This window comes from Nothobranchius furzeri, chromosome 12 (assembly GCF_043380555.1).
Source record: "Nothobranchius furzeri strain GRZ-AD chromosome 12, NfurGRZ-RIMD1, whole genome shotgun sequence".
NCBI lineage: Eukaryota > Metazoa > Chordata > Actinopteri > Cyprinodontiformes > Nothobranchiidae > Nothobranchius > Nothobranchius furzeri.
The window spans coordinates 49877366-49890576 of record NC_091752.1 but is presented as its reverse complement, the minus strand read 5'-3'; the positions used below and the strand labels follow the sequence as shown (position 1 = coordinate 49890576).

Genomic DNA, 13211 nt, shown 5'->3' with positions numbered 1-13211 from the left:
ACCGGACAGCTCCAGGTTGGGTCCAGTCTAACTCAGCAGTGCCACCTGGTGGACAGCCAACACATTACATCAAGAACAAAGGAAATAGGTTTTAGTTTTCTTTGAGTATTTAATTTATTAATATTTTTATTAAGATAATATTTTATTGAATTAATAAAAAGTGAAAAAATACATACATTTGCTGATGTTTGACTGGTTTTGGTCAATTCTGACTGCAAAAATGAAACAGTTAGTTAATGTCAGAAGTTTTTTATTTTAAAGGGAAGATCAGGAGTCTTTTTAAAATCGATTAGTTTGACAGTAGACATGGTTTAACAAATTAAAGGGGACTTTTTTCTTAAGTTATGATACAAGTTATATGACACATGTGTTAAACTCAGGCCCTTGGGTCAAAACTGGCCCACGTTGTATTTACATTTGGCCCAACAGATTATTTATCAAATGTCTTTAAGGAACTGGTCCCCCCACACATATGGTAAATGGTAAATGGCTTGTATTTGATACAGCACCTTTTAATGTCCTGGAAACCCCCAAGGCGCTTTACAACACAATTAGTCATTCACACACATTGTAGCCACAGCTGCTCTGGGACACAAGGACAGCTGTGTCCTTGGGAAAGATGCTTAGCCCCGCTTGACTGCTGGTGGTGGTCATAGGAACCAGTGGCGCCTGTGATCGGCAGCTACTGTCAGTGTGCCCCAGGGCAGCTGTGGCTACATCGTAGCTCATCCCCAACAGTGTGTGAATGTGTGTATGAATGGGTGAATGACTGATTGTGTTGTAAAGCACCTTGGGTGGTTCCAGGACTCTAGAAAGCACTTTATCAAATACAGGCCACTTACTATTTACCATACACTGGCGCCACTGGCTCCTCCGACCACCACCAGCAGGCAAGTGGGGTTAAGCATCTTGCCCAAGGACACAACGACAGCGACAGACTGAGCGGAGCTCGAACCTGCAACCTTCCAATTACAGGGCGAGCACTTAACTCCTGTGCCACCATCATTAATACTACAAATCCCAGAAGGCTTTGCTGGGTTAGCATGTCAATCTATTCCATTTACAGTCATTAGCATCCATGCTACCAGGCTCAAACTGAACACAGTGCCAAATCTGAAGCCCAGAAATGGAGATTTCACCTGCTCAGTAATCTGTTTGTGGTTTTATGTGGACAGGGCACCGACCAACCTCTGAACAGAGGTGACTGAACTCCAGCCTAATCTAACATTTTTGTACATGTAGAATCAACATTTAAAAAACAGAGTTCTGACCCAAAGCTCATTCTTTTTTAGTCTTTTTACAGAGTTAGTCCATATGGGGGTCAAAGCCATCAGGTCAGTTATTAATACTCTTTGTACCTGAGATGAGATCAGAACGGACTGTGCTGCTGTTTTCTAAAACTAAAAAAATCTCGGTAAAGAAAATTGTGTCTAATAAAAATTAGATTGACACTAATCAGTAAAATCCTCCACCACTGGTCCGTGATCAGGGTCATCAGTGCTGAGTTTGACATATTAATGATACATGCATAGAAAGGTAACAGCTAGCATTTCGTACAAAAAAAGTCAGAAAAATTACTTAAGCATGATCCGAATTTTCTTTCTGACCTCAATGATCATCCATCCATTACTGTCCGCTTATCCAGAGCCGGGTCGCGGGGGCTGTGGCCTAAGCAGGGAAGCCCAGACTTCCCTCTGCCCAGCCACTTGGGCCAGCTCCTCCGGGGGCCCAAGTGGCTGGGCAGAGGGAAATCTGGGCCTCTCGACTTAGGCTACTGGCCCCGCGACCCGACTCTGGATAAGTGGATGAAAATGGATGGATGGATGGATGGATATGCTGCCTTCATGCTGCTGCATGCTGTAGAAAATTTAAATTAAATTATTGGTTTTATTCTACAGGCCAGATTAGATTAATAGAAGCAGTGTTTTGATGCAGAAATCATTTTGGAAGAAGGATGTTTTCTTTATTTTCTTCTTACAGGTGGAGCACGGCCTCAGTTTCAACTTCATGCCAACTAGAAATAAAATCAAACAAACAGGGAATCGTTTGGCTTTGAGGTTTCAATCCCACGTTCATCTCTATCCATCTGGTTTTTGCTTCTCAGCTTCTTGTGTTTTAACTTTTCTCTGCTCTACGTGTCCTCAGCCGCTAATCCCAGCAGGACAGTTGCGTCATCACCTTCCCTCTAAGGTGAAAGGCAGGTAATCATGTGTGTTTGCAGATTATCTACTGAAACCACCATCAGATTTCAGTAAGAAGGCTTCTGCAGACAAAGTGATGATCTGTTGGCCTGCATGTGTCGAGGTTAAGGTTTTCCTGCTTCAACCTGTTTATATAATATCACACAGGACCATAAAAGTGTGATGTAAGACATGTTCAGACATGGAGGCTTTCCGTGAGACTGAAACAGGTCTTCCCCGCCCAACACACACACAGACACACACAAAGGTGCAGGATCTTTGGGGTGCATATTAAGCAAAACTCACCTTTTTGGATCCTTTTGTGCTGCCATGTGGGTCTCTACTGACTCCACAAAGACCCCAAACTGTTTTCTGTCAGTGTTTGATTTCAGGAATAATAAGTCTAAAACAAATCATTTCAAAAAGTCCAACATTGTGACATCACAAAAGGGGACTTTTTAGTGTAACCTCACACGTGTCTGCGCTGGAGGAGCAGTGGCTCTATTCTGAGCCTCTCCCAAATATCGGAGCTTCTCAGCTATAGGCAGCCAATCAGGTGAAGGGTGGGTGTGGCCAGCTTCAGCTTGTTTTCTTAAAGTGGCAGAACCCTGAAACGGCTCAGTCTGGAAGGTACTGAAACTTACAAGAATAAAACTGCTGAAATCGCATCATGTGAGAAAGATTTAGCACTAGCACTGATTAATTTGGAGAGTTTACTCTGTAAAGTGCCTCGAGATAACTCTTGTTGTGAATTGGCACTATTTAAATAAACTGGATTGCAAAGAACTTCATGACCTTGTTTTTGATGCAATCATATTTAATAAAAGTCATAATGTGTCTCCTTTAAGCCAGTCTAGAAGTTGTGTGTTTTTTCCATAACAGCAAGAGTTGTTGCTTTCAAGGCCACATGTCAGGTCAGGTTTCAACAACCCAGCAAAAGCACAACTAAGTTTCGTCATTTCACTTGCAAAATCCAGCCGACAGGTAAACGTTCAAACTGTGGTGGAGAAACACCAGACATGAAAGTCTTAAAGAGGCCACAGCGCTCTGAATCTGATACCTCACAGCAAAAGAGTCTTGCTACTGTTGCAGGAATAAAAACGGACCAACGGATATTCATAATGATGAGTCATGGATCTCAAACCACACCTGTCAGGACTCACGGAGGTGAGAACGTTCAAAAAAAGGTTAAACAATCATCAAACGTCCAGAAAAAGAACAGAGAGAGTAAAAAGAATGATCCATTATTTAGAATAATCAATGAGTGATTTGATTTCTGTTTAGTGTGACCCGATGTTGCCTCTTACCGTCGGTTAACGGCATTCATTGTTTCCTGTTGGCGTGAGAAACAAGCAAGAGCAGAGTGTGTTTGAACAGATACGATCAGAAGGATGTTTACGCACCCCCCCCACACACACACACACACAAACACGCTCACTCGCATGCACACACACACACACATGCAAGCACATACATACACACACACACACACGCTCACTCGCATGCACACACGCACACAAACAAACACACACACACGCAAGTACACACACATACACACACACAACTCTCCCATGCACACACACACACAAACCCACATGCAAGCACACACATACACACACAACTCCCCCATGCACACACACATGCACACACAAACCCACATGCAAGCACACACACACACACATGTTCGCTCGCACACACACACACACACACATGCTCACTTGCACACATACACACACACACACACACATGCTCACTTGCACATATACACATACACACAAACGCACACACACACACGCACACACACACACACACACACACACACACACACACACACACACACACACACACACACACACACACACACACGCAAACAACTTTATTACTCTAATACAGGGGTGGAAGTGTTGCTAAATCAAATAAAAGGAGTTGCTATCCTCCTTTTTTTTAGCTTTTTTTGTCTTCACTCTCTCATTTTTCAGAACTCGTCCATTCCAGGGCGAGTTCAGTCACGTTCAGCCATTCACCCGACACCACCCAGACCTGAAGTTTCTTTACAACAACGCAGTGAGCATTATCCCCGTGTAGGATGTCCTCTGATCCTCTTGACTGAAGCTGTTGTAAACACAAAAAATAGTTAACCGGTAGGTAATTGAACACATACTTTAATTTGAGTGTTTTCAGTTTGCCTTAATCTTTTGTTAAATTGATTCAAATGCAGATCAGAGACATGAGACCCTCCGGTGCTGCAGGAACTCATTGGGGGTTCTTCTGGATTTGTGTTTTCTGGTTCAACATAGCTTCCTGCTTTAGTGGTGAGTCTTTGTTTAGAGCATGAAAAATAAAAACTATTAGGTCACCATGAAGTGTAAAAGTATAAATCACTGGTGCTTTATGGTGCAGCAAAAGTTGTAGTGGCCTGATGAATATCTGTATGATAAAACAGAGTGGATGCTTGGTACAAGTTTGTGGTTTAAACTATGTATGAAGAGCTTTTATTAGGGCTGGGACTTGATTAAAATTTTTAATCTAATTAATTAGAGGCTTTGTAATTAATTAATCTAAATTAATCGCATTTTAATCGTTCAGGAAAATGTGCTCTCAAAGTAAAACTTTTAATTAAAATTATGAGACAGAGAATCAAACATTAGACATGGTTATTACTGTAAACTAAAGCTTTTAATAAAAAAAATGCATTTTAATTATTCAAATGTCACTGTGTGATAAACAAAACCCAAATCAACTAAAATTTCAAATACAAATAGAAAACACCTGCAAAGGGTTCCTGAGCCTTTAAATAGTCTCTCTGTCTAGTTGAATGACTGAAATCAATTTGACTTTGCACCAGATTCTAATTTTTCCAGTTTCACTTGTTTGTATAATTGGGAGTTTTTATTAGCATTTCTACTCATAATGTAGTAAAAACACATAAATAATAATCCTTCAAAATGACAGTAGAACAGGCACAAATATGATCTAGGACTTAAATGTACTAACTTTTAACACCAGAGCAGGCATGGAATATTCTGAGAATGATCAGGAACACTAACTGGTTCCAGTTGGATGACTGGAGGTTGATGGGATGATAAAAGATCATGGCGAGGAAATAATGATCTGACGAACAGGTGAGCGGACCTTCCTTACATGGGAAGTCCTGATGTCACGATAAGAAGGGGATGCTGCAGACCTGCAGATTCACGCCTGCAGCAGCGAATCTGGTGTGATCTCCAGCCTGATCACAACTTCCTCGTTCCTCGCTGCCCCTGATGCACTTAAGCATCCGCCCCTTAGCTGATGGCAGCTTCAACACACCTCGCTGCTTAATGATAGTAATGCATGTGATGTTTAGACAGAGACTCGTCTCAAAAACATATAATTCCCCGACAGAATTGTTTACAAAATCATCAGAAAAGTTTCAGAGTGTTTCTGTTTTCAACTTTAAGACACGTTGTTTGTGATTGTTTACAGAGTAGTGAGAACACGGAGCGTTCTCCCAGCGGCAGCCAGGTGCCTCTCGTTTGTCTGACTACTTTCATAAACTACTGTTAGGGCACAGAATTATTCTGTCTGGTGCTTTCAGCGCTGCACAGATGTTACGTAAATGTTAAAAATGTAGCTTACCGCAACTTTTGTAAAGTTTCCGGTGCCACTGGGCAGCCGCAGCAGAGACGATCTCTGAAAAATGTCCGCGACACGGACTCCGTTGTTGTCTGGAAGTTTTTTTTTCCAAGTTAAGAAAAGAGGCGGACGGGTTTCCTAAATCCTGCATCAGTCCAAGCAAGGCAACTTCTTTCTGTTTTTATTTCGTTTTAGTAGCCATTAGCACTGTGCATTGGTGTGTGTGTCAGTGATATTCAGTCTACGAGGAAATCGTGCAATGACAAAGGTTCCGCCGTGCTTGAAATGCAAGCTGCGATTAATTGCGTAAATTTTTTGATGTGTTATTTTTTTCTAATTAATTAATCATAATTAACGCGTTAAAGTCCCGGCCCTAGCTTTTATATTTTACAATTATAGCACATAAGCTCCGCCATCCCACAATGTCCTAGAGTGTAGAATGAAGTGCTCAGAAGATGCTGCAAGACAGGATCTGACCTAACAGATAATAAACCAGATACATTAGCTTTTAGCAGAAAAATGTTCCTGTATAACATTTCCATCACAAATAGAACACACATACACACACACACACACACACACACACACACACACACACACACACACACACACACACACACACACACACACACACACACACACACACACACACACACACACAGTCTGAGATTTCCTGTGTATGGATGAATGATCTAGGATTTAATCATCTTACACAAAAAAAGTATCGTAGGTAATCGGTTCTTCCTGCTTTTATTTTGGCGGTCTTCTTTCTTTCAGCCTTTCAGATGTGTTTTAGCTAAATATTTAGTTTTAAACGACCACATTCACATTTAGATTTCATCCTTTTGTTTTGATATTAAATGTTAACTGATTACATCATTATCTACATTTATGTTTGACAACTTAAACATATCATTTTCATTTCATGGATAAAAACGGAAAGTGACTGAATGTTATTTTATGTAAAGCTGAATATGGTGAGATTGTCAATGTCAACCTCATTTATATATTTCTATCAGTAAATTTACCTTGAATGTATTTATTATCTGTAACCTTGTTTGTTTGTTTTTAAACAGCCAATGATCTGGTAAACCTGCAGACCACAGATGGGACATACGCACAGTGTGGAGACAACGTGATCCTGACGTGTAATGCCAGCTCGCCTCAGCCGTGGAACTTGAATATAAAAAAGTTTGTCTGGCAGTTCGGAAACACAACAATGTGCCAGTTTGGAGCGGACCAAGACGACGATCAGTTTAAGTGTGAAAGCACGAACACCACATTTAATCGCATAATCTTTCTGACGCTTTACAACGTGATGCCGACCAACGAAGGAAACTACCTCTGCAAGCTTTACTCCACCAGCGGGTCCTGGAACGGTGGAAGTCAGCTGAGGGCAGAAGGTCAGTACAAAACCTAGAACCTATGATGAAGAATTGTGGTCTTACCTGTTGTACATATTGCTTTGCAAAACCTCTATTTAGAGAAAAATATGGATTCTTACTGGATTGATGAGCTAAAGGCTAGTTGGGGTCAAAACCACAGCAGCTGACTTCTCAATATTCTTTAAAATGTCAACGCTCACTTGAATGCTATTTTTTAAACATTTGTTAGTTTAACATTACACAGCCTTTCTGTCTAGAAATGAACTATAACTGCTACAGCTAGCAAGCTGCTGCGCTAATTTTTTTATCTATTTATTTTGATGATAACTGAATGGGAAGGTTTTATTTTGTATTCATTGATAAACACAATACATGCTTTTTATTCTTACAAAATAGTTAAACATTAATTATATTAACGAGTTACTGTATTGTAGTTATTTTTTTTCCAAGCTCTGTAGAAAATCCTCTGAAATAAGAGTAGATCAGGTAAAGTAAGAAGTACAAACAAACACATTTAGAATAAAATTATTCTTGAATAAAACCGGAAACACTGTAAAAAGTAAAACTTCTGCTCTAGTTTCTGACAAAAGTGTCCATATTTGTTTTCCTTTTCATGTATTTAAAAAAATATATCTTTATTTTATTATGTGAACATTTTATTTTGAAAACGTCAAGGTGTAATTTCTCCATCTGCCCAACAGGGGGAAGCAGAGCCCCACGATTATTTTTTTTTATTGGAAAAATAGAACATTTACAAAATTACAATATATGACAAAATTACAATATATTGCAAAAGAGTACAGAAAAGTGAACGAAAACGTTACAGTGCAGCTAAAAGTGACGCAGGAGGATTAAGAATAGTCTTTTCAAAGCTGCTGTGCTAATTGTGTAAGTTCAAAAGGTCATAAAATAGTATTTCCTGGAATGGGTCATACCTTGGCTGGACGCAAAAGTTCACCAAACACAAACAGTAAATTCAAAGTGTTTATTATCAGAAATGGAGGGGGCGGTGTCTTGGAATAACGCTAGCAGTAAAAAATCAGTCTGCAATTCATAAACTTAAACTTTGAAAGAGGAAAAGGAAAAAAAACAGATATCAGAGGGCTGGGCATAAGAGGTAGAGTTGAAGCAGGGAGGCTTGAACCAAAACTCTATAAGCTACAGGCAAAAAGAAGTAAAGATGATCAATGACATGATGTAAATGATGGGGTGGTGGTCCCCATCTTTAAGAAGGGTGACCTGAGGGTGTGTTCCAACTATAGGGGGATCACACTCCTCAGCCTCCCTGGAAAGGTCTACGCCAAGGTACTGGAGAGGAGGGTCCGATCGATAGTTGAATCTCAGATAGAGGAGGAGCAATGTGGTTTTCGTCCTGGCCGTGGAACTGTGGACCAGCTCTATACCCTTGCAAGGGTGATGGAGGGGGCATGGGAGTTTGCCCAACCAATCCACATGTGCTTTGTGGATTTGGAGAAGGCTTATGACCGTGTCCCCAGGGGCACCCTGTGGGGGACGCTCCAGGAGTATGGGGTGGGTGGCTTTCTGTTAAGGGCCATTCAGTCCCTTTACCAGAGGAGCGTGAGTTTGGTCCGCATAGCCGGTAGTAAGTCGGACCTGTTCCCAGTGAGGGTTGGACTCCGCCAGGGCTGCCCTTTGTCACCGGTTCTGTTCATCACTTTTATGGACAGAATTTCTAGACGCAGCCGTGGTGTGGAGTGTGTCGAGTTTGGTGGCAGGAGAATCTCGTCTCTGCTTTTTGCGGATGATGTGGTCCTCCTAGCTTCATCCAGCTCTGACCTTCAGCTCTTGCTGGGTAGGTTCGCGGCCGAATGTGAAGCGGCTGGGATGAGGATCAGCAACTCCAAATCTGAGACCATGGTTCTCGACCGGAAAAGGGTGGCTTGCCACCTCCGGGTCGGGGGAGAGGTCCTACCTCAAGTGGAGGAGTTTAAGTATCTCGGGGTCTTGTTCACGAGTGAGGGTAGGAGGGATCGGGAGATCGACAGGCGGATTGGTTCGGCGTCTGCAGTGATGCGGACGCTGAGCCGATCTGTCGTGGGGAAGAGGGAGCTGAGCCAGAAAGCCAGGCTCTCGATTTACCGGTCGATCTACGTCCCAATCCTCACCTATGGTCATGAGCTTTGGGTAATGACCGAAAGAACGAGATTGCGGATACAAGCGGCCGAAATGAGTTTCCTCCGTAGGGTGGCCGGGCTCAGCCTAAGAGATAGGGTGAGGAGCTCGGACATTCGGGAGGGACTCGGAGTAGAACCGCTGCTCCTCCGGATCGAAAGGAGCCAGTTGAGGTGGTTTGGGCATCTGGTCAGGATGCCTCCTGGACGCCTCCCCGGGGAGGTGTTTCGGGCATGTCCTGCCGGCAGAAGGCCCCCGGGTCGACCCAGGACACGTTGGAGAGGTTACATCTCCAATCTGGTCCGGGAACGCCTTGGGGTCCTGCCGGAGGAGCTGGTGGACAAGGCCGGGGAGAGGACGGCCTGGAGCTCCCTAATTGGGATGCTGCCCCCGCGACCCGGACCCGGATAAGCGGAGGAAGACGAAGACGAAGACGAATGACATGAACCGAAGTTTGTTGGAACACTGAGGGTATGGTTTTAGAAAATCTGGCTCTGTAGGAGTGACTGAAGAGCTTTTGGTCTGTGGGTCACAGGCAAAAGTGCTACTACATATGAAGACACTGAATACTTACCCAACTACTCACAAGATTTTCTACAAGTTGTTTTAAGATTAGACTTTTTTTAAAGTAACACTAAACATTTTCCAGCTTCTCTGTCCTTCTGGTTGAAAGTGAAATTAGCACTTTCATAAACAAACCTGCAGCAGCCTGTTGTAGCTAGCGCTAACAACAAGCTAACACTGACACGAGCCAAGTCGTACTACAAATGCAGCAAATTAAAAAGAGCCACACTTGCAAAAAATTTTTTTACAAGTCCAGCAGCAACAAAGCCAGGTCACCATCAGTCCAAATTTTCATCACCTCCTTTAGCTCCCTCAAATTAGTGTAGGCCATGCCAGTGTTCACTCTGGTTTCACTCTGACTTTTACTTCCAGGCTCTGCCATGATGCCAACAAAAAAAGAAAATTTCTTTTTTTGTGTGTGTGTTTTTTATTGACAGTTGGAGAACTGAAAAGGCTAACTGTTAGCCTTTATGGCACATAAAATAGACGTTAAGCAGGTGTAGGGCACCCTCTAGGACACATGCCCACTCCTCAAAACTGTTAAGAACTGTTTCTGGTCAGCAGAGGTCTGCAGAGTGCTGTCTCATGTTTGAATTTGCTAAAGTTTCTACCTACACAATCACTGAATCACACATATGAAGGAATGGGTTCAAAGCTGCTTTATGTTGCTTTCAGACGGCAGTGATGCACTTTGGTTCAGGTTTGTTTGTCAGTCCCGTCAGAATGCATGAGTGATTCAACTCTCACACACACTTTAGTGCCCCAGCAAACATTGTCACGACAGCAACGTGGTGTCCACGGTGGCGGTCGAACGTCTTAAATTTGTTAAACCATACGTAACAGAAAATTCCCTAAAAACGCTGAACGACGTTTATGTCACAGCCAGAAAAGAAGTCAGTTCAACAAATTTTTTAACCACGACGGAACGTCTCGGTCTGACGTTGTTTCAACGGTCACTAAATGTCCGAATGATTCCTGGGGTGCGTAATGGTTAGGGTCAGAAAAGCTGACATATTGACAAAATCACTGAAAAAGTGTATTCTGCAAGCTAGCTTCAAACCACAGCCGCTAACAAAGATCAGTACGGGTCACCAGAGCATGGTTTAGAAGAGGCGAACAGAAAATGTCTTCAAAAATTCTTCAGTATGTTGTGAAGACTGCAACCTGTAGTTCTTCTTGTGGGTGTTTACTTTCTCAACTATCAGTGGTTTGATATTCAAATGTAAGGATGAACAACAATGTAAATACCTAATGCTATCCCCAGAAATTAAACATTTTTAAATGCAGGCGATTAAAAACCACCTCCAGATGAGCAACGACCCTTTTAGGTTTAGCCTGAATCACGGGTTAAAAGACGTTTTACCAAACTGTCGTCGTTCATAGAACCATCTAAGCATTTTCAGCTTCATACAGTAAATGAGGCCCTTGAACTATCATTTTAAATATGCCCTTTGACCCTTCATACATCTGAAGTCTTACATCTTTTTTAGAATGCCTGGAGAGCACTGAAGCCTCCTCGAACGAGAATTACGCTGAATGCTCGTTTGATGGGGTCTACCCCAGCGGAGAGGTCCACTGGTTCCAGGGAGACACCAACGTAACCGAAGAGGCTTACACACACAAAGAGAAGGACGAATCTGAGCGCTTTAACATCCGGAGCGTGATGAACCTGAAGAATAATGGTCTGGGCGAGCCTTATAACTGTTCCCTGTGGATCCCGTCTCTGGGCAGGTACATCGCCACTGAAGAAGTTTCATCAGGTGGTTCGGTCAGACTCCAGTGGATCTGGCTGGTTGTTTCTCTGATGATGAGTTTTATCGTGTAAGATTTCTCAAACGGAAGTGAGCCACTGACAGCTGCATGTGAGTTTTGGGAAAAGTTGTTTCACCTTTTAAATGTTGCCATTCCTGTTCTTTCCTTTGCATTTGAAACTGATGAAAGAGCATTTTTCATGTGTTTTGCTGGAAAACTCCACTTGGTGGCAGCATGGTGTTTATTGCTAAGCTTTAACAGAAAGGGGGAAATGCTTCTGCACAGGATTTGGATGTTTCTTCTTCTGTTGGTGTTTTTTCATGTGAACCTTGAACGATTTCTCCTTTTAAGGTAGATCAGATAAAAATATCTGCTTCAGTCTTCTTTTAAATATGAAAAGACCAAACAGTTGATGTCCTAAAACGTGTTTACCACTTAGCCACTGATACACAACTTATCCATTGCTGTGAAAGATGGTGTGTGTTCAGATTACAGTTCAAATACAAGCTGTTACTACCTTGTTGTTATAACAAGTATTCTCCACAATACTCCTCTGAATGTATTAAAACATGCATCTATCTGCTTTCTGCATGGAACTGAGATTGCATGAAATGTGATGATTTTGCCAAATTTGGGCTATTTTGATTGATCTTAGTCACTGACCATAGCTTTCTTAACAACCTCTGTTTGGAGAAATAAAGTTGACGTCTCACAAGACCAATGTTGTCACAGCTAATACAACTTGCCTTTCGTTTACGAGTACGAAACGGACCGTGTATGCCTTCCGCAAGAACCAGAACCTCCAATCAGATCATTCACATCGACTGCGGTGCAGATCCGGATGCAGATCTCTGGCTTTTTCAAGTATTAATGACAGCGGCATCAGTTCACGGTTAATGATATTACATGTTAGTGTATTATGCCCTCAAGGGAGACCATTTCCAGAGACGCTCAGCCCACGATCCACAGTCGATGTTAATGGCATTTCATCCCGAAGCCATCTGGAAACCGGACTGCATCTGTCCTGCACTTGGTGTGCTCAGGTTCCAGAGGTAGGCAACTCGGGTCCTAGAAGCCAGTATCCAGACCGTTTTAGAGGTTTCTCTCATTCAACACACACCTGATTTTAAACAGCAAGTGACTGACAGCCTTCTGCAGAGCCTGATGAGCTGCTGAATGGGTGATTCAACTGTGGTGAAGCAGGGAAACAACTAAAACATGCTGGATAGCAGCTCACTAGAACCAGGGTTGTCTACCTCAGCGTCAGACCAAATTGTGCTGCTGCTACCTTGAAACTGCTGGAATTTACAATATTCCAACAGTCAGTCCATCCAACCATTTTCATCTGTTTATCCGGAGTCAGGTCACGGGGGCAGCAGCCTAAGCAAGGAGGCCTAGACTTCTATCTCCCCAGGCATTTGGGCCAGCTCCTCCGGGGGAATCCTAAGGCAGTGGTTCCTAACCTGGGGGTCCCGACCCCCACAAGGGGGCGCCAAAGCCTCTCAGTGTGTCGCCAGGTCCCCTCCACTTTAAGGGGTTAAAACTTCATCTATTACTTGTTTATAGCCTACATTTTGCTCAC

General features: G+C 42.7%; 1 protein-coding gene across 1 annotated transcript; it reads left to right on the top strand.

Moving 5' to 3' along the window:
• The first annotated feature begins 4061 nt into the window (after window positions 1-4061).
• Window positions 4062-12346, top strand: LOC107376704 (uncharacterized). Its single transcript, XM_015945963.3, has 4 exons — window positions 4062-4321; window positions 4399-4492; window positions 6872-7198; window positions 11368-12346. Exons 2-4 carry the CDS (start codon window positions 4408-4410, stop codon window positions 11700-11702), a joined length of 747 nt encoding a protein of 248 aa, XP_015801449.1. The 5' UTR covers window positions 4062-4321; window positions 4399-4407; the 3' UTR covers window positions 11703-12346.
• The last annotated feature ends 865 nt before the right edge of the window (window positions 12347-13211 follow it).

Bases quoted from the DNA above. Each gene is read 5' to 3' on its own strand.
- LOC107376704 (XM_015945963.3), top strand. From the start codon at position 4,408: ATGAGACCCTCCGGTGCTGCAGGAACTCATTGGGGGTTCTTCTGGATT. The intron at 4,493-6,871 runs GTGAGTCTTTGT...GTTTTTAAACAG, and splicing joins CATAGCTTCCTGCTTTAGTG to CCAATGATCTGGTAAACCTG. The intron at 7,199-11,367 runs GTCAGTACAAAA...CATCTTTTTTAG, and splicing joins AAGTCAGCTGAGGGCAGAAG to AATGCCTGGAGAGCACTGAA.